The 20,841-nt window shown below is 42.7% G+C and overlaps 1 protein-coding gene across 1 annotated transcript in view; it reads left to right on the forward strand.

Moving 5' to 3' along the window:
- Positions 1-16: 16 nt before the first annotated feature.
- Positions 17-20,841, forward strand: part of FAM162A (family with sequence similarity 162 member A) — a 35,019-nt gene continuing 14,194 nt past the window's right edge. The window contains exon 1 of the mRNA XM_049877945.1: positions 17-193. Coding sequence (XP_049733902.1) covers positions 160-193 — 34 coding nt within the window. The 5' untranslated portion in view covers positions 17-159. The remainder of the gene's footprint in view (positions 194-20,841) is intronic.

A 20,841-nucleotide genomic window follows, 5' to 3' on the forward strand; every position in this document is an offset into this window, starting at 1 on the left:
CCGCACGTCCCTCGTGTTCCGCCCACACGCCCCGCGCGTCACGCTCGGCCCGCTGTGTCCGCCCGCCGCCCGCCAACCGGGGCTCGGTGACCCTGAGCGTGCCCGCGCCGCGGCCGCCTCCACGCAGAGGCGCGGTGCCGGTCGGCGGAGCAGGCGGCCATGGGGAGCCTCCGGGGCCTGCGCCTGGCGGCGGGTGAGACGCGGGCCGGGCTGGGGGAGGGCGGGGAGGGAAGCTTGGGACCCCCATCCCGGGCCCGGAGTGGCTCCGCTTCCTGCCCCCTTGGTGGCGGTAATGGGAGAGTGCAAAGGCCGACAGGGAGAGGTTCTCGCACCTGGTTCTCCGTCCAGCCGGTTCCCCTCCTGCTTCACTAGGCCATGACTCTGCTTCCCGTCCCCTCTACCCCCCACGACCCCAGCGCCCCCTGAGCTCAGTAGTTACGCACCTGCCGTCCTTAGAAACCCTCTTGCCCTATTCATTTAGCTTCCCACCCTACCCCTCTCGTCCGTTCCTGTAGCTGGGTCTCCCCTTCCCCTCAATGTCAAGAGTTTACCCCTGCCCTCAGGGAAAACCTTGAGTATGAGGTTTCCTTACCCGTTTAGTGTCGGTTTAAGCAAAGAATTTAAAGTCTCAGGAAATAATAATGATTTCTTAAAATGGGGGATAGTAATACTTTGTAAAAGTTCTACAATTAAGTGCTTTGAATTTCTTGGCAGAACGTGTGGTGTAAATAAATACAAGAGCTGCAGTTTGTTTTTGTAGTGGATGTATGTGTAATGGGTATTTTGGAGTCAGGTAATGCAAACTTAATTCGCCTTCTTGGGGGAACCAGCAAAACCTTGATCTAGTAATAAAAAAAAAAAATTTTTTTTTTTTTTTTTAGGGGCTGAGAAATCACAGTGTTTTCATCTCGGCTTTTCTCGGTACAACAATTACTAAAAAGTTGTTTAATTCAGCTTTTAAAGGAAAAGTAGCCCAATCTTGGCTATTGAAGTAGTGTAAACATACCTTGTAAATGTAAATGAAGCAAGATAAGAAAAATGTGAACATTGGATAGTTTAACAAGTTGATAGGCCTATCTTGTTTGTCAATAGAGAATGAACTAGAAAACGTGTCTCAAACTGGAGAACATTATTTACTTCCTTTAAAAGCAAGCACCTTAAAAAAAAGAAAAACTCAGATACTCGTTATTTTATTGACTTATTCAGCTTTGCTGAACTAAGTACACCTAAAATCTGCATACACCCTGCTACCTTTCGTAAAGCTTTTCAACAAAGTGAAAGAATCATTGCTTTGTAAAAAAAAAAAAAAAAGCTCTGCAGACTTTTGATGTTTAAGAACTTCACTGTTGGCACTCAGTCAAAAGAAATTTCTTTGAGCGATTTAAAGACAATTTGTTTTACTCCAGGTAGTAGGTTTTTAATAGCACTCGAAGTTGTATGAGCAACTCTCCAGATGACCTGTTCTGAATGTCTGATGGTTTGTGATTAACTCCATATGATTGGCTGTCGGTCACTCACTTTTGCCCATAGCTACTGTTTGATTTCTTACAGCAGCCCTCTCAGGTATGTCTTTTTCCTCCCCTCCCATTTTGCAAACAAGGTTAAAAGGTCAGAGGGTTAAATGACTTGGCCAGAAAATGTTAGAGCCAGGAGAGGAGTCAGCGCTGTCTAACTCTGAAACTTGTGCTTTGTGTTGTTCAGTCTGCTTGCTCAGGATATGTGTGTATATGTATTTGTCATGGGTCTCTTCATATAAACTGGAAAAGTCATGAAATGCTGATTGGTGAAATGGAATCATGCATTCGTGTGCAAATGGCTTTATCAGGTTGTAAAGATCGAACCAACAACCTTAACCAAAGGAATGGTAGATCAAATGGAAGCATAATCTAGGCATAGTTCACTTGTCCAGAACTTTATTGGGAATAAGATATATGTACTCTCGGTGAGTGAAATTTCAAATAACAGAAGCCCAATCCTTTAAATGATGGACCTTCACGTTTAATTGTTTCTGTTGGAGATCTTTGCTATACTCCCTTAGCGAACAAAATATAGGCTTTATGAGCTCAAATTGGTTTATTGTTTTGTAGATGTAGCTATAGCTATAGGCCGGGTTGTTAACTGGGGGTTCATAGACTCCTTCACAGGTGGGTCTGTAACCTAATATTATATTGTATTTATGGGAGCCTCCTTGTCAGTTTAATCCACAGAACATTAGAATGAAGAGGTATCTTAGAAGTCAGATAGTCCAGTCCTCTGATTTTACAGACAGATGAGGAAACGAAAGCACAGGAAGGGAGTTGACTTGTACAGGGTCACACAGGTACAAAGCTGGGACGTAACCAGAATCTCCTGGCTCCCGTTCTGATTTTATTTCTACTACATCCTCATTGTTCTTTTCTCGCTAACCAACCCTAAATGAAAATGTGCCCCGTTTTTATCACTCCAACTTTGGTTTTGTTTATCACTGCTCTCCAAGCCATGCCAGCAGGTTTTTATTGAGCACATACTGTGTGCCCGGTACACCCTACAGTGTTTTAAGATGTGAAAGCTCTACAACGTTTGGCCACCCTTCTTCCTAGGGCTAAATTTTGTTGCAGTGAACCAACATACCTATATATACCCCTGGAGAGCTTATATAGGACAGCCTATGTTAAGTTTGAGATTATGGAACAGTGGTGCTACAGGGGTGTCCTGGAGCTGGTTCCTACTGGCTTTGTGCACATCTCTTCCCAGTTCCATGTTTTGTGATGTTATGTTGGTACCTTGATTGGCCATGGTGGGTGTTATCAGCAAACACTACAAATCAGGGCTTCTCTCTGCCAACCCTTTCCCAAGAGCCAGGACACTACTGGCTTCAGGAGTTCAGAGAAAGGAAAGTAGTATAGGTCAGGATTATCTCCGGAAGCCTCCATTGAAACAGCCGGAGGGGATTAGAGGATAATATGTGCGAAGGGGTTCCCTGGTGGTGTGGTGGTTAAGAGCTACAGCTGGTAACACAAAGGTTGGCACTTCGAATCCACCAGCCACTCCTTGGAAACCCTATGGGACAGTTCTGCTCTGTCCTATAGGGTCGCTACGAGTCAGGAGTAGACTCAGCAGCAATGGCTTTATGAGCAAAGGCCAGGCAGTAATGAGTCTGGGGAGGGTGTAGGGAAGAAAGGGCAGCAAAGAGAAAGAATTGCCTTGAATTTGGGTTGGGAGGTAATGGGAGATAAGGTGTGGCCTTTTGAGGGATTTGAACCAGATCATTTTGGACAGAAAGTTTAAGCAGGAGACATCATCAAAAAAGCTTTTTTTTTAAAAAAAATTTTTATTGCGCTTTAAGTGAAAGTTTACAAATCAAGCCAGTCTCTCATACAAAAATTTATATACACCTTGCTATATACTCCTCATTGCTCTCCCCCAATGAGTCCGCATACTCCTTCCTCCACTCTCTCTTTTCGTGTCCATTTGACCAGCTTCAAAGAAGCATTTTAAAAAATTAACCTGGCAGCTGCATACCAAATGAATTGCTACTTGGAAGAATATTACAGTCATCAGAGTATAAGATTATAATAGAAATGGCTAAAAAGGAATACATCTAGAGGGTGTTTTGAAGAAATTATTAGTATGAATTTTGGGACATTGAGTAATTTAAGGAAGGACTTAAAGGCTGAAGTTTTTGAGCATCAAGGACTGAAGAATTGTTGCTCCCTTGTAGAAACAGGAAGTTGGGAAGGGACACTGGTTTGGTGGTGCCTTATGGAGTTATAGGTGGTAATGGGACCTCAGCTGAGGACATGAGAAGAGAGGAGAGGTAAAGGTATGGAAATAAATATAGGGGAGCCATCAGTGTGGAGCTAGTTACTTAAACAGAATAGGTAAGTCCTCCTAGAGAGTAATGCAAAAATAGGGGCAAGACCTGAACCTTGGAGGCCTGGCATAGTTTGGGGAGTAGGATAGAAAGTGGCAAAGGACACATTACAGTAGGTGAATCACAGAGGTCAGAGATGAAGTGAGAGAATGTGACATTGTAAAGTTGTAAAGGGACTGAGTTCTTGTAGAATGAAAAGATCAGTAGAGTTAGATGGCTACTAAGATGGAAGAGTAGGGTCAAATGGGCCAGTGATGAGAATCTGAACAAACTTCCGTTATGACTGGAGAGAGATTACGAACATTAGAGTAGCTTTAGTAAAGTGATCCAGGAAGAATCCCTAGGGAAATGAAGCGTGGGTGGTGAGGTGAAGGTAGTAGATACCTGCCACGTAACCACTCATTTCAGCAATGAAAGGAAGAAGATTAGTATTTTATTTACAGCCTCTTGACAGCAAGTGAATGTTCCGTCCAGGGTACTGGACCTTCAGTGACACTGGGCTGTAATGAGACAGGAATGCTTGTAAGCTGCAGGAGAAAGGTGTGGCAGCCTGCTTCTGTAAAGATGACAGCCTTGGAAGCCCTATGAGGTTTCCTCTAGGGTTGCTGAGTTGGAATCGTCTCAACAGCAGTGGGTTTGGTTGTTTTTTTTGGTATTGGTGCAAGTGTAAATCAGTCAGCCTTAATGGAAAGCAGTTTGTTGTGTGTATTGAGAACCTTAAAAGGGTTCATACTCTTTAACCCTTATACCCTTTAATTCCTCTACTGTCAGGATTTTATTCTAAGAAAATAATCAGAAATGTCATCAAAAATTTCTGTAGATAAATGTTCATTGAAACATTTTATAGTTAAAAATGGGAAGCAATCTAGCTGTAAGGAATGATTAAATCCATGTTATATTTGTATGTGGGAACATTGTGCAGCTATCAAAAATGTATTTTAAATTAACATCTTGGAAAAGCGTGACATAAGCAAGATATAGTATGTATCTTATTATGAAAAGTCAGACTGGATAGGAATAGGAAAAGGTATGATTATGGGTGTTTTTATTTGTAAATTTTTTTTTTGTGGTAAAATACATGTATTTTACGGTTCAGTGATATTAATTACATTTGCTGTGTTGTTCAGTTATCACCACTATCCATTTCTGAAGCCTTGCAACACCCAGACAGAAACTCTGTACCCATTAAGCAGTAACTCTCCGTTCTTGCCCTTGGTAACCACTATTAACCTTTTATCTCATCCCCAAACCCATTGCTTTTGAGTCAATTCTGATTCATAGTGACCGTATAGGACAGAGTGGAACTGCCCCATAGGGTTTCCCAGGCTTATAATCTCTACAGAAGCAGACTGCCACATCTTTCTTCTGCTGAGTGGCTAGTAGGTTCAAACCACCAGACTCTCAGTTAGCAGCTTCATCACTGTGCCACCAGGGCTCCTTTTTGTCTCTATACATTTGCCTGTTTTGGATATTTTCATATAAGTAGGATCATACAGCATGTCCTTCCGTGTCTGACTTACTTCACTCAGCGTAATGCTTTCAGGGTTCGTCCATGTCACAGCATGTATCAGAACTTTGTTTCCCATTATGGCTGGATACTGTTCCACTGTATGTACAGTGAAACCTGTGAGAGCCGGAACTTGCCGAGACAGCCTTGTTTTTCCAGGTCTCGCAAGTATTTCTGCCTTTGACAGGGTGCAGTCCTGCTGCTTTTCTGTCACTCTCTATAAGTGTAAAATATTTGAGTTTCCTTCTCTGACAGGTTTCCACCTGACACAGGTTCCAGCTTTTGCAGGTTTTATATACTACGTTTTATTTATCCGGAAACCCTGGTGGCGTAGTGGTTAAGTGCTACAGCTGCTAACCAAAAGGTCAGTAGTTCAAATCCACCAGGCGCTCCTTGGAAACTCTATGGGGCAGTTCTACTCTGTCCTATAGGGTCACTTTGAGTCGGAACCGACTCGACGGCAGTGGGTTTGGGTTTTTGGGTTTTTATTTATCCATCTGTGTGGACATTGAGTTGTTGCCACCTTTTGGCTGTTGTGAACAATGCTGCAGTGAACGTTGCTGTACAACTGTCTGAGTCCCTGCTTGCTGTTCCTTTGGGTGTATGCTAAGGAGCGGAATTGCTGGGTCGTGTGTTTAACCTTTTGAAGAACTGCCAAACCGTTTTCCGCACCAGCTGTACCATCTTACGGTTCTTCCATATCCTCACCCACTCTTGTTATTCTCTGTTTTGTTTTGTTTTTGTAATATCCTAGTGGGGATGAATTGCTATCTCATTGTGGTTTTGTTTCACATTTCCCTGATGGCTAATGATGTTGAGAATCTTTTCATGTGCTTATTGGCCATTTGTATATCTTCTTTGGAGAAATGTCTGTTAAAGCCCTTTGCCCATTTTTTAAAATTTTATTTTTTTGTCCTTGTTGAGAATATGCACAGAACATACACCATTTCAACAATTTCTACATGTACAGTTCAGTGACATTGATTACATTTTTCAAGTTGTGTAACCATTCCCACCTCCTTTTCCAGATTGTTCCTTCCTCCATTAAGAGGAACATACCGCCCCCTGCCAAGTTTCCTGTCTAATCTTGCAAATTGTTGTCAGTTCGATCCCGTATGGCCAGTTGTTAAAACAGCACAATGCTCAGGGTAGACATTGTCTACTAACTCAGCTCAACTATTGTTTGATTAGAGAAGACTTCAGAGGATATTTTTGGTTTAAGTTTAAACATCTCAAGGTAATAGTTTCAGGGGTTCATCCACCTTCCATGTATCCAGGAAGTCTGGATTCCATGAGAATTTGAAATTCTGTTCTACATTTTCCCCCTTTTGATCTGGATTCTTCTATAGAATCTTTGTTCAAAACATTCGATAGTGGTAGCTACTTTGCCTGTTTTTTGGTTGGGTGTTTGTCTTTTTGTTGAGCTCTGGGAGTGCTTTATATATTCTGAATATTAAACCCTTATCAGATACATGATTTCCAAATATTTTCTCCTGTTTTGTAAGTTGTCTTAACATTTTCTTGGTAATACCCTTTGATGCACTAAAGTTTTTTTTTTATTTCATTTTTGAGAATACTGCAAAACATACGCCAATTGAACAGTTTCTACATGCGCAATTCAGTGACATTGATTACATTCTTTGAGTTGTGCAACCAGTCTCGCCCTCCTTTCTGATTTGTACCTTGCCAAATAACATAAACTCACTGCCCCCAAGATTCCTTTCTAATCTTTTGAGTTGCTGTTGTCAATTTGATCCCGTATAGATAATTCTTAAAAAGTGCATAATGCTCAAGGCAGACATTTTTTACTAGCTTAGCTAAACTGTTGTTTGGCCTGGAAACCCTGGTGGCATAGTGGTTAAGTGCTATGGCTGCTAACCAAAGAGTCGGCAGTTCGAATCCTCCAGGCGCTCCTTGGAAACTCTATGGGGCAGTTCTACTCTGTCCTGTAGGGTTGCTATGAATCGGAATCAACTTGATGGCACTGGGTTTGGTTTTTTTGGTTATTGTTCGGTCTTAAGAAGCCTTTAGAGGATATTTTTGGTTTAAGTTTTAAAGATTATTTCAGGGCAGTAGTTTCAGGGGTTCATCCAGTCCCTGTGGCTCCAGAAATTTTGGAGTTCATGAGAATTTGAAACTCTGTTCTGCATTTTCTACCTTTTGGCCAGAATTCTTCTATGGAATCTTTGATCAAAATGTTCATAATGGCAGCCATCCAGTTCTGGTCTCATGGCAAAGGAGGCAGCTGTTCATGGAGGCAGTTAACCACACATTCCATGTCCTCCTTCTGTTCCTGACTCTCCTTCTTCCTCTCTTGCTCCAGGTGAATAGAGAGCAATTATCATGCCTTGGATGGCCCCTTGCAAGCTTTTAGGAACCAGGCACTGTGCAGTGGACCAGGAGGTAGAAAAGAGACACTAAAGACATGTGAAGCCCTGACCCTAAACCTCCAAACCAAGGAACCAAATCCCATGAGGTATTTGGTTGTACTTACGCAGTCTCAGCAGCTACTCTTTTTTTTTTTGTCGTTGTTTTAAATATATCACACAACTTTGCCAATTTAACTTTTTTACAGGTGTACAACTTATTGACATCAGTTACAATAATTGGCTCTCCAACCCTGCCTTTAACCAATGCGATTTTTCTATCACTGTTGACCCTCCTTTTCTTCCTCTCTCCCACCCCTGGTAACCACTGATAAACTTTGGTCTCTATACCTTTGCCTTTTTTTGTCTTTTTATATAAGTGAGGTCATATAATATTTGTCTGTTTGTGGTTCACCTATTCCGTTCAGCGTAATGTCTTCAAGCTCCATCCATATTGTAGTATATATCAAGACTTCATCTCTTCTACTGGTTGAGTAGTATTCCGTCATATGTATGTACCACATTTTGTTTGTACATTCATCTGTTGATGAGCGTTTAGGTTGTTTCCACCTTTGGGCTACTATGAGTAGTGCTGCAGTGAACATTGGTGTACAAGTCATTTTTTTTTTATTTATGAAGTCCAATTTATCTTTTTTTTCTCTTTTGATGCTCATACTTTTAGTGTCATGTCTAAGGATCCATTGTGAAATACAAGGTCCTGAAGATTTACTTTTGTTTTCTTCTGAGAGTTTTATGGTTTTGTTGTTGTGTGTCATGGAGTCTATTGCAACTCATAGCGACCCTATAGGACAGAGTAGAACTGCCCCATAGGCTGTAATCTTTATGGGAGCAGATCACCCAGTCTTTTCTTCCGGGGAGTCAATGCCCTCCTTTTGGTTAGCAGCTGAGCACTTTAACCATAGTGCCATCTGGGCTCCTTTTAATGGTTTTAGCTCTTATATTTAAGTTGTTTAGCCATTTGGAATTAATTTTTACATGTGATCTGAGGTAGGCGTCCAGCTTCATTCTTCTGCGTGTGGAAATCCGATTGTCTCAGCATAATTTCTTGAAGAGACTTCATTCTTCTTGTTAGCTTCCAGGTTTTCTGTAATGAACAAGCCTTACTTTTATAATTAACAGAATGGTAAAGTTTTTTTGTTTGTTTTTTAAGGCAAGTGTAATTTATTGAATTGTGTCCCCCAAAAATATGTGTTGTAAATCCCAACTTCTATGACTGCGGTTATCATCCCATTTGGAAATGGGATGTCTTTGTTATGTTAATGAGGCAGGATTAGTGTAGAGTATATTTTGAGTCAATCTCTTCTGAGATTTAAAAGAGATTAAATGAAAGCCAGAAGCAGTAAAAAAAAAAGCAGAGACGGGGTAAAATAGATGCCAGACCACATGGAAATCTCCAGAGAACCGGGAAGCAGAAGCTGAAGAGACAAGGACATTCCTTGAGAGCCGATGGAGAGAGGAAGCCTTCCCCTAGAGCCAGCACCCTGAATTTGAACTTCTAGCCTCCTAAAAATATACCCATGGCATAGCTTCCAGTGTCACAGCAACACACAAGCCACCACAGTATGACAAACTGATAGATGCAGTAGTTGGAAGATAGCCACCTGGCCAACCAGCTGGAAAGGAGATCCATACTTGTGCCCATGCCAAAGAAAGGTGATCCAACAGAATGCAGACATTATCAAACAATATCATTAATACCATGTGCAGATAAAATTTTGCTGAAGATAATTCAAAAACGGTTACAGCAGTACATTGACAATAAACTGCCATATACTCAAGCCAGATTCAGAGGAGGACCTGGAACAAGGGATATCATTGCTGATATCAGATGGATCTTGGCTGAAAGCAGAGAATACCACAAAAATGTTTACCTGTGTTTTATTGACTATGAAAAGGCATCCCACCGTGTGGATCATAACAAATTATGGATGACATTGCAAAGAATGGGAATTCCAGAACACTTCATTGTGCTCATGAGGAACCTGTACGTAGACTAAGAGGCAGTCGATCAAGCAGAACAAGGGGATACTGCATGGTTTAGTCAGGAAAGTGTGCATCAGGATTGTATCCTTTCACCATACTTATTCAATCTGTATGCTGAGCAAATAACCTAAGAAGCTGGACTGTATGAAAAAGAACGAAGCATCAGGATTGGAGAAAGACTCATTAACAACCTGCGTTATGCAGATGACACAAACTTGCTTGCTGAAAGTGAAGAGGACCTTAGTAATGAAGATCAAAGACCACAGCCTTCAGTATGGATTACACCTCAACATAAAGAAAACAAAAATCCCCACAACTGGACCAATAAGCAGCATCATGATAAACGGAGAAAAGGCTGAAGTTGTCAAGGATTTCATTTTACTTGAATCCACAACCAACGTCCATGGAAGCAAAAAAAGCAGCATTCAAGAAATCAAATGACGTATTGCATTGGGCAAATCTGCTGCAAGAGACCTCTTTAAAGTGTTTGAAAGCAAAGATGTCACTTTGAGGACTAAGGTGCACGTGACCCAAGTCATGGTATTTGCAGTTGCCTCAGATGCATGCGAAAGCTGGACAATGAATAAGAAAGATGGAAGAAGAATTGATGCCTTTGAATTATAGTGTTGGTGGAGAATATTGAATGTACCATGGACTGCCGAAGAACGAACAAATTTGTCCTAGAAGTATAGCCAGAATGGTCCTTAAAAGCGAGGATGGCAAGACTTGGTCTCATGTACTTTGGATGTGTTATCAGGAGAGACCAGTTCCTGGAGAAGGACATCATGCTTAGGAAGGTCGAGGGTCAGTGAGAAAGAGGGAGACCTTGACATGATGGATTGACACAGCGGCTGCGACAGTAGGCTCAAACATGGCAACGATTGTGAGGATGGCGCAAGGCAGGGCAGTGTTTCGTTCTGTTGTACATAGGGTCGCTATGTGTTGGAACTGACTCGATGGCACTGAATAACAACAGCTCCTAAACTGTGAGAAAATAAATTTCTGTTTGTTAAGGCCGCCCACTTATGGTATTTCTGTTATAGCAGCACTAGATAACTAAGACAATGTGGGAGACTTGATGTTTAGCAGTAAGAGGCAGTGGAAAGGAAGAAATTAGGTTGTAAGATAAGTTTAGTACAATGTCCCTCAGCAACAGGGAACACAGATCAAAGGGTTCATTAGTGCAGAGCAAAGGAAGGACTGGTGTTCTTCTGAGCCTGCAGGGGAGGATGAGAAAACAGATGGAGATGGGGATTCTGTTTCTATCACAGAGCTGATTCAGGTCAACAGCTAGGGCCAAGAGAGAAATTTTCGAATAGCCACTCTTGGGAGTAGGCAGGAATGTCGGTGGGAGGAAAAAAGAACACCAAGGAGTGCCCCCAGCTAGCTGGGAGGTTTGACCGCCGGGTACATACAATCACAAGACTGTCTTTCCATACAGTCTCTCCCCTACCCGCCCCCACCTAAAAACTGGCCAGGTTCCAAAAGCTTGTTTATAAATCCGTTTTTTGAATTCTGAAAATTTTTTTCCCATAGAAACTATGTTGTAAATGGTGATTAGGGTGCTAGGCAGCCCACAAAAATTCATAATGTCCGTCTGTCTTTTCCATTTCTCCTCCCTAGTATTTCTCACATCTCTTTGATCCTCTTCATTTACCACTGCTAACCTTTTTCCTATGTACAACCCACTTGACCTACAGTGATGTGACCAACCCACTACCATTGAGGAGATTCCAACTCGTATCAGCCCCATAGGGTTTCCAAGGTATAAATCTCTACAGAAGTAGCCTGCCACATCTTTCTCCCATGGAGCAGAGCAGCTGGTGGTTTTGAACTGCTGACCTTTCAGTTAGCAGTGGATCACTTTAACCACTGTACCACCAGGGCTTCTTACAGTGATGTGACAGCCACTTAAAAAAATGTTTCCATACTCGTGTCTTCCCACTCCTTCTCCCCTCACCCCACCTCTGTTCCCCACCCCAAATCCCACTCTATACCCAGATTTATCTTCCTAAAACATCATCATCATTGTCATTTCCCTCCTCAAAAACTGCACTTTTGGGGGCATGGCAGACAAAAAGGGCTCTTCTAGCAGCACTAGATAACTAAGGGAGCCCTGGTGGCACAGTGCTTAAGAGCTTGGCTGTTAACCAAAAGGTCTGCCGTTCCAGTCCACCAGCCGTTCCTTGGAAACCCTATGGGGCGGTTCTCCTCTATCCTATAGGGTTGCTATGAGCCAGAATCAACTTGACAGCAATAGGTTTTGTTTTGTTTAGATAACTAAGACAGCAAGGGAGACTTGATGTCAATGTCCCTCAGCAATAGGGAACACAGATGAAAGGGTTCGTTAGTTCAGAGTGAAGGAAGGACTGATGTTCTTCTCCTGAGACTGCACGGAAGGGTGAGAAAACAGATGAGGGAATATGGATAGCCACAATGCCCAGAGCCTGAGCGAGTTAGGCCAAAGTCATCACCTAGACTCTGAGTCGTGGAATATCAACACAGGTCTGGGGAACGTGGCAGAGTTAGGCTTGTGAGCATTGGTTGCCTGGTGAGCAGACCCAGAACTAGATGTCACACACAAGAGTAAAGCTAATCAGAGTTTGAAGCCAGAAAAAAAATCCATCCATCCCCAACAATAGTTGCAGACAGGAGATTGCAAGCTGTTCAGGTCAGACCATGAAAAAGTTCAGAGCAAGTTAATGTTTCAGGTTCATTTGTTCTTGTTTTTTGTTTTGTGGTGATCAGTCTTTAAGGCAGCCCAGCTTTGCCCCTAAGTGTTAACTCAGTCAGTGGTTCTCTATCCCTAGTGGGAGTCCCTGAGCGGTGTAAACGGTTAAGGCATTCGGCTGTTAACCAAAAGGTTGGGGTCCACTCAAAGGCCTTCATGAGCTCTGGATGGGAACAGCAACTCTGTGCTTCCCTAAGGGACACAGTTACCGTAACGTCGTCATTCTCTCTACAAGGTCTACTGAGCAGTTGCAAACATTTGACGTACAATTTCATCAGAATTACAAAATGCAGTATTGACTGGATATTGCCGTTCTCAGGATAAGCATACATTTAGCGTCTTCCTCCTGAGGTTTAAAATCGCCTCTGATTCACAGAACAACCCTCCTTCAGAGCTCCTTCCTCAGACTTGCCCTTTCCTCCCACAGCAGACACAGTTCCGGCAATATCCTATTTCAGTTCTAAAGGGATTAAATAGGCATTTGTGGGCTAGCATGAGAACCGTCTGAGTAGTTAGATTAAAAAATCTTTCCATGGGAAAGGAACACTGTTGCCCCAGAAACAAGCTTCTTCTCCCATCTGAGGTCATGGTAGCCACTAGACCTCTGGAACAGGAGGAAAAGGGAATGCAGGAGCTGAGCAAATAGGCTTATCAGTGTGGTGGGACCAGTGGGCTCTGGTCATTGGTTGTGAGATAGACAGTGGCCTGCGTTTACCCAGGAAGGGTGGCCAGGCGCTGTGGAGGAGGGATGTAAAAGAAAGTCTCTGTTTTCCAAGGAGCCTGAGGAGTAAGGCGATTGGTGAACAGTTCCTAGCTCAAGTCATCGAGTACCAAGAAGTACCAAGTAGTACCAAAAGTACCAAGTACCAAGAAGGCACACTCCATAAACATCTGAAAGCTGGGCGTATTTTCATAAACATCACAGGAACTCTGAACTCTTAGTATAAATAATTAACGTATGATTGACATGCAGAATTTGGAGATAAAGGAGAGCTGTTTTCAGTAAATTAGCTATTAAAAAGAAGGATTTTGAACCCAGCCAGAGAAGTGGGTATTGAGCTCTATAGGTGTTTACCCTGAGCATTCACATAGCCTGTGTTTACAGGGATCCCAGCTGGTTGTGTTCAAGAGCGATTCTCAAACTTGGCACTTTAGGATCACTTGGGGGTCTTTTAAAAAATTATCGGTGCTGGAGTCCTGCCTCCAGGGATTGGACTTAATTGGTCTGGGATGGGCTTATGCATTGTTTTTGTTTGTTTGATTTTTTTTTTTTTTTTTTTGAGGTACTGTAGTAATTCTAGTATGCAGAGTTTGAAATCCCCTTTTTCAGAGTAGTGGTTCTCAAATATTTATATGCGTGAGAATTACTTGGATAGACTTATTCAAACAGATTTCTAGGCCCAATTCCCAGAGATTCTGAGTCTGGAGTTTGGAGGTTAAGGCCTGAGAATTTGCCTTGCTGTGAAAGTCCTAGCCCAGGCTGAATGGCTAGCACTGTTTTAGACTCCAGAGTATGTGGTATTGGTCTCCATGTGTTTGGCACACGGTAGGTACTCAGCAGTGGTTGAATGAATATGAGTGTCTAACGTTCATACGAAACAGCTAGCTATCCCATTAAAAACACAGATTTGGATTCTGTGGGTCTGTGATGGGAACTGAGAGTCTGCATTTCTAACAAGGCCCCAGGTGATGTCGACCACACCTGGGAACAGAACGGTCTTAGAGTGTGACAGGATGTATACCATCATGTGTAATTTTCTCATTTCCGCTGAGGCACACATTTCCACTGAGGTTCACTAGTCAGACGACCTTCACTTGCTTGTCCTTGGTCTTCGCTGAATCGTGCACAGTTCCTGCTGGACTACATCCTTTTGTTTTCTGTCCCATTTTAGAAGCATATTGGAATGCAGGTGTGTGAGAGTGACATTATTATAGAAAGAACATCAAATTCTAATTGTTTTCATAGTAAATATCAAAAAAATTTGTAAATGATGTATAAGGTAAAAATAGTAAGATATAATTAATACTCAAGTATTTGTGATTAAAAAAAGTTTTTAATATATTTTTTATTTAAGGGTTATGTAATTTTAATTTATAGAAAAGTTGCAAAGCTAGTATAGAGTTCCTGTATACTCCTTACCCGTTGTCCCCAAGTGTTAACATATAATCACAGTACCAAACCAAACCGATTGCCCTCAAGTCAATATCTACTCACAGAGACCTTATAGGACAGGGTAGGACTGCCCCATAGGGCTTCCAAGGCTGTAATCTTTACAGAAGCAGACTGCCCCATCTTTCTCCTGAGGAGGAGCTGGTGGGTTCAAACTGCCAACCTTTCAGTTAGCAGCCGAGTGCGTAACCACCGCGCCACCAGGGCTCCTGATAAGTGTATCATACTTTTATCAAAACTATGAAATTAGCATTGGTGCAACACTGTTAACTAAAGTACAGACTTCATTTGGATTTAATCAGTTATTCTGCCGGTGCCCACTTTCTGTTCAGCATCCCGTCCGGGATACCATGTCGCATTGACTTGTTTTGTCTCCTCCTTTTCCTCTCCTCTGTCAGCTTCACAGCCTTTGATTTTTATGACCTGGACAGTTGGGAAGAGTGCTGGTCAGGTATTTTGTAGAATGCCCCTTTGGGTTTGTTTGATGTGTTTCATGATTAGGGTTACGAGTTTGGGGGAAGAATAGTGCAGAGATGAAGGGCCCTTGCCATCACATCATAACAGAGGGCACATGATATCCACATGAGTTTGGACTGGTGATGCTCACCTTGGCCACTTGGTTAAATAATGTCTGCTATGCTTCTCCCCCTGGAAAGTTACTATTTTTCTGTTTTCATACTCTCTTCTTTGGAAGGGAGTCATTAAGTCCAGCCCACACTCAAGGGGAGAGAAATCCAGGAGGGAGAGTACTACATATATTATTTGGAATTTTTCTGTAAGGACATTTGTCCCTTCTCCCTATTCATGCATTCATTCATCCAGTTATTTTATATACATATTTTTTTCTCTTTATTTATTTTTTTATCAGTTCATACTGGTATCTCTGATCCTAATCCAGGACTACTGGGTTCATTCTCGCCTTTCATCCTTGCTTTTGGAATGGCTTTTCAAACCAGTTTGTTCCATGCAGTGGTTAAGGTTATGTCTCAACTTGGCTAGGCCATGGTTCTCAGTGGTTTGGCAGATATGATGTAATCATCCTCCATCTTGTGAGCCCATGTGAGCAGCCAATCAGTTGAAAAGGGAGTTTCCTTGGAGGTGTGGCCTGCATCCAATATATATAGATGTTCTGGCAACCCTGGCCCTGCATCCGACTCATCATCATCTGACCTCTGGTTCTTGGGATGTGAGCCAGCAGCCTACCATCTTACCTGCAGATTTTGGAATTTGCCGGCTCCTGCAGCCCCATGAGCCAGCAACCTGCTGTCTGACCTGCCAGTTTTGGGTTCGTCAGCCCCTTCAACCACGTGAGTCAGGAGAAGCCTCCAGCCTGACATCTGATCCACGGATTTGAGACTTCCCGGCCTCCACAACTGCATGAGCCATTTCCTTGAAATAAATCTCTCTCTCTTTGTACATAAACGCTGCACTGGTTTTCCTCCTCTAGAGAACCCAAGGCTAAGACATTCGAGTTCCAACCCTTGCTGAAAAAATTTGCATTTCCGCCCCAGATACACTGCATCAGAATGTAAATTTGAACAAGACCCCCAGGTGATTCATATGTGTAATAAATTTTGAGAACCACTGCTCTACCAGTAGTTCTCAGAATTGGTCACTAACCTGCAGCATTAGCATTGCCTGGGAACCTGTTAGAAATACAAATTCTCAGCAGGGGTTCAAACTGAAGCCCTGTTTTGGAATTTCTTTCTCTGATAGTGAGAAGGAAACCCTGGTGGCGTAGTGGTTAAGTGCTACGGCTGCGAACCAAAGGATCAGCAGTTCAAATCCGCCAGGCGCTCCTTGGAATCTCTATGGGGCCGTTCTACTCTGTTCTATAGGGTCGCTATGAGTCGGAATCGACTCGACGGCACTGGGTTTCATTTTGGTTGGTTTAGTATACTTGTGGAGCCCTGGTGGCGTAGTGGTTGAGGGCTATGGTGAGCTATGGCTGCTAAGCATAAGGTCAGCAGTTCGAATCCACCAGCCGCTCCTTGGAATCCGTATGGGGCAGTTTTGCTCTGTCCTTTAGGGTCGCTATGAGTCAGAATCAACGAGGTTAGCGAGTTTGGTTTTGGTTTGGTTTAGTATCCTTGTACTTTAAGAATTGTTAGGACATGCGTGCTTCCGTAAGAAATAAATTCGCCAGCTAGAGTGAGGTGTTTATTTATAGTTTTTTGTTTTTAACCTTACAGTTTCTAGTCAAAATCATGTTTTCCAAAGTTAGTTAAGTCAGCTTCTTTTTCACCCACCTTGAAGGTAATGACGTTATGAGGTGAGGTTATGTGACTATTCATTTGTAATACAGGTAGATACATTTGCCACAGTCTGCATTCGTCCTGGGATCTCTCAACATCAGGGTTGATATTTTCAGATTTGCATACATTAAAGCTCTTTGCGATCTACAATTTTGGGTTTTTGGCAAATGTCATGATTTTTTTTTTTTTAAGTAAATTATTGGCAAACTTCATAACTAGCAACAGACTACTCGCAACACCTGGCAAGTAACGCTGACACCTGGTCCAGAAACCCTACATGAGATGATCTCCTAAAGGTCTTTTCTCCTCCAGCCCTCGTTAGACTTTCATTTACCACCACAGGTCACTGGTTCCCAGAGATTGGTCATGCTCTAGGTCTTGTCTCTGATGATTGTGTCCAGGAGGGGTCTGAAAGGTTTGAGAAAAAGACATCCCCACCTCCCTGCACCATGCGGTTGGAAACAGGGGAAAGGACCAGGGGTAGAAGCCAGTGCTCGAACCAGCCTCATCCCAGCCACCCAACTGCGGCCTCCAGGCAGCAATAATACCTCTAAGGCGCTGGTTTCCAGGTTGTGGGTCCCTAGACCAACAGTATTGGCATCACCTGGGAAACTGTTAGAAATGCAAATTCTCAGGCCCCACCCAGCCCTGCTGAATCAGAGACCTGGCAGATGGGGTCTGATAACCTGTGCTGTAACAGGGTTTTCTGGAGACGCTGATGTACGCTGGAGTTTGAGCGCTGCTCTTAGGGTCGACCACCCAGTTGCCAGTCAGAGCGTTAGAGGCAGCTGTGACGCCTCATCGGACATCCTGTTAGGACCCGGGGGTGCAGAACTGCTCAGCCAGGGACAGGCTGCAAGGGCAGCCAGAGGGTTAAAGGGCTGTTTTTCTTTCGGTTTGTTTGTTTTTAATTGTAATCCACTAGAGGATGGAAAATTTCTGGCTTGGATGTCTGGCAGAATATATTCTATGTCTTTGAGATAGAAAAAGGTCTAATGACACTAAAAATTGTTCTGTGCTTCGATTTTATAATTGCAAAATAAAAACAAGACTTCATTTAGTACTTCATGTTTTTTAGTGATACCATTTAAAAAATATATTTTCACAGCATCTAACAACACATAACGAGATCATGTTCGTATGTGTTTTAATTGGTGTTTATATTTTAGGGAGGTAAAAATTATTGACATCCTGTATGAAAGTGCAATAAGAACAAGTTGGGGGCTATATTCTGATCTAGGTAACCTCCCATGCCTTTTGGTTCCTACCCCCCACCTCTGCCCCAGGTACCTCTCTGACCTCAAATCCTACTTTTCTTCCCATTATTCACTCCAGCCACACTGGCCTCCTCTTGGTGGCCCCTAGAACTGCTTTGGGGCCTTTGCACTTACCGTACCCTCTGTTTGGAATATTTTAAAATCATATATCTGCATAGCTAGCTCCCTCACTTCCTTCAAAAGTAGCCTTCTCAAAGAGGACTTTCTTGGCTGCCCCATCTAAAACTTCACACGTGCACCCCGTTCCACACATACAAACACTGCACATCCTCCTTGTTGATTTCTTCTCTCTGGCTTACCTAACATTTTTCTATGTGTGTGTGTATATATATCGGAAACCCAGGTGGCGTAGTGGCTAAGTGCTATGGCTGTTAACCAAAGGGTCAGCAGTTCGCATCCACCAGGTCCTCCTTGGAAACTCTATGGGGCAGTTCCACTCTGTCCTATAGGGTCGCTATGAGTCGGAACTGACTCAATGGCAACAGGTTTTCAGGTATATATATGATACATTTTTTTTACTTTCTCCACAGTAAAATGTAGCTTCTACTGGCAAAGATTTTTTATTTGTTCTGTATACTGCCTAGAACGATGCTTGGCACACAATAAGTACTCAGATTATTTACTGAATGAATGAAGATCTCCAGCATGAATGATAGTGAGTGGTGGGTGTACATGTTAGCCTTTTTGCATCATCATTATTTCCCAAAATGAGCTGAGAGGCAACTTACTGCCCTCTCTTCTCCTAAACTGCCCCTGTCTAATTAAGAGGGATGGGGAAAGGCAGCTATGTAAGGAAATAATTATTGCTTCCTTTCTGTTTCTGTTTAGAGAGCAGGGTCCTTTTAGCTGGCTGCCCATTAACCTTGTTCCTTTCTTTCAGCGTGCCTGCAGCATGGTGTGAGATAGGGCCTTGTAGGTCACCTTAAAGTGATGGCTGTCAAAGTGTAGTCTCTGGACCAGCTACAGTATCATATAGGAACTTGTCAGAAATGCAAACTCACAGCCTCTGTCCCAGAACTATTGATTCAGAAACTCTGGAGGCAGGGGGGCCCAGTGATTTACGTTTAACAACCCCTGTAGGTGACTCTGATGCAAACTATAGTTTGAGAATCATAACGTTAAAGAATTTTATCTTAATCCTGAGAGCTATGCAAAATGATTGGAGGGTTTCATAGACTTTCCTCATACTCACATAACTGCATAATTACCTTGGTAAGAAATTATAACCACCGAAGGGGTAAAATTGATAAGTCCCCTGAAATGTTTAAAAGATTAACATTTTAAATAGTGCTTCAAAAAATTAACGTTTGGAGTACCTGCTGTGTTTCAGGCATATTGCCGGGTGCTCTCACATTTGTTTTCCCATTTAATCTTCACATTGCCTCTGGGGAAGTAAATACAGCATCATTCACATTTAAAATGAGGAGACAAGCTAAAAGCAATTGTAACTTATCTCCTGTACACTTGCTGCTACAGGTGGCACTGATGTTGTGGTTGTCCAGATGTAGACAAACCAGGTCTGGGTTTAGAGACCTAGGAAACTGAATTAAATGAAGCCACTTATAAAAGAAATCAGGCTGCAGCTAACCATAGATCTTTACACAAATAAAGATTCCAACTTCCATTATGTCAGAGTAAGGACCTCTGAAAATCCATTCCTTCTTAAAAGCAATCCATTCCTACATAAAGAAATGAAAATGCTGCTAAGAATCATTAGACTTTTTCAGAACTTTGGAAAATATCCAAAGCCTCACAACAATCTGAGGAGCATTTATCCAAGAAAAACAACTGAATCTTGGTAAGAACAGCAAGCCTTGTGGTGTTATAACTTGACTGACTTCTATGCCCCTCTCCCTAGTTCCACAGTAGTCGTGAAAACCAACAGCCTCGCAGTCACAGTAGCTATGAAAACCAGCAGCCGAGCAGGCAATGAAGAGGGCAGAACAGGTTTGGAGTTTCCCAAAAGCCCCAGCCCCAGTGAATTGTTACTATTTGGCCATTCTGGCAGTTTCCTGGAAACTCCTACTTGCAGGATTTATCTTTATTTCATCCTCAGAGTTTACTCTGTGCGAACAGCCTCCCAGGGCATTTGTTGAAAACACTCAGCAGCATTTGTTTAGCATCACAGCAGCCTGAGGTAGTGATAACAATTGGGGCAAACGAGAAGCTGATGAAAAAATTTTAAAGGAAAACTGGAGAATGAGCTCTCTATAGGGAACTTTGAAAAGCTCTGACATATTGCCCTATAATGGAATATGTACAGGTAGTGTGCATACCCAGGAGAGACCTAAGAAGTCTCCAAGCCCTCATCTCTGGCTCACCTTGAGTTCCTGCACAAACAGGAAGTGAAGGTTAAAGTAATGTTGTAAACTGCCTGGCTAAGGGTAGAAGGCATGTCTCAATATGCACATAGAACCCCCACAGCAAAAGCTGCAAAACTTCTTGATGCAAGGCATTGGAGGAAATCTCTGTCTAAGAATTAGCTGTCCACTCAGCTAACTGATCACAGACTTCTGTGGCCAAGCACAACAACAGATACAGATTTTACAGAATTAGGTCAGCAAAGTCACTAAACAAGCAGACAGACAACTAGCAGCAACAGCAACAAACCCTGGGGAAAGGAAGGATCTGATTTCCAGAATTGCCATATTAATTAAACTGTCCAGTTTTTGACAAAA

Source organism: Elephas maximus, chromosome 1, assembly GCF_024166365.1.
Source record: "Elephas maximus indicus isolate mEleMax1 chromosome 1, mEleMax1 primary haplotype, whole genome shotgun sequence".
In the NCBI taxonomy this organism is placed as follows: Eukaryota; Metazoa; Chordata; class Mammalia; order Proboscidea; family Elephantidae; genus Elephas; species Elephas maximus.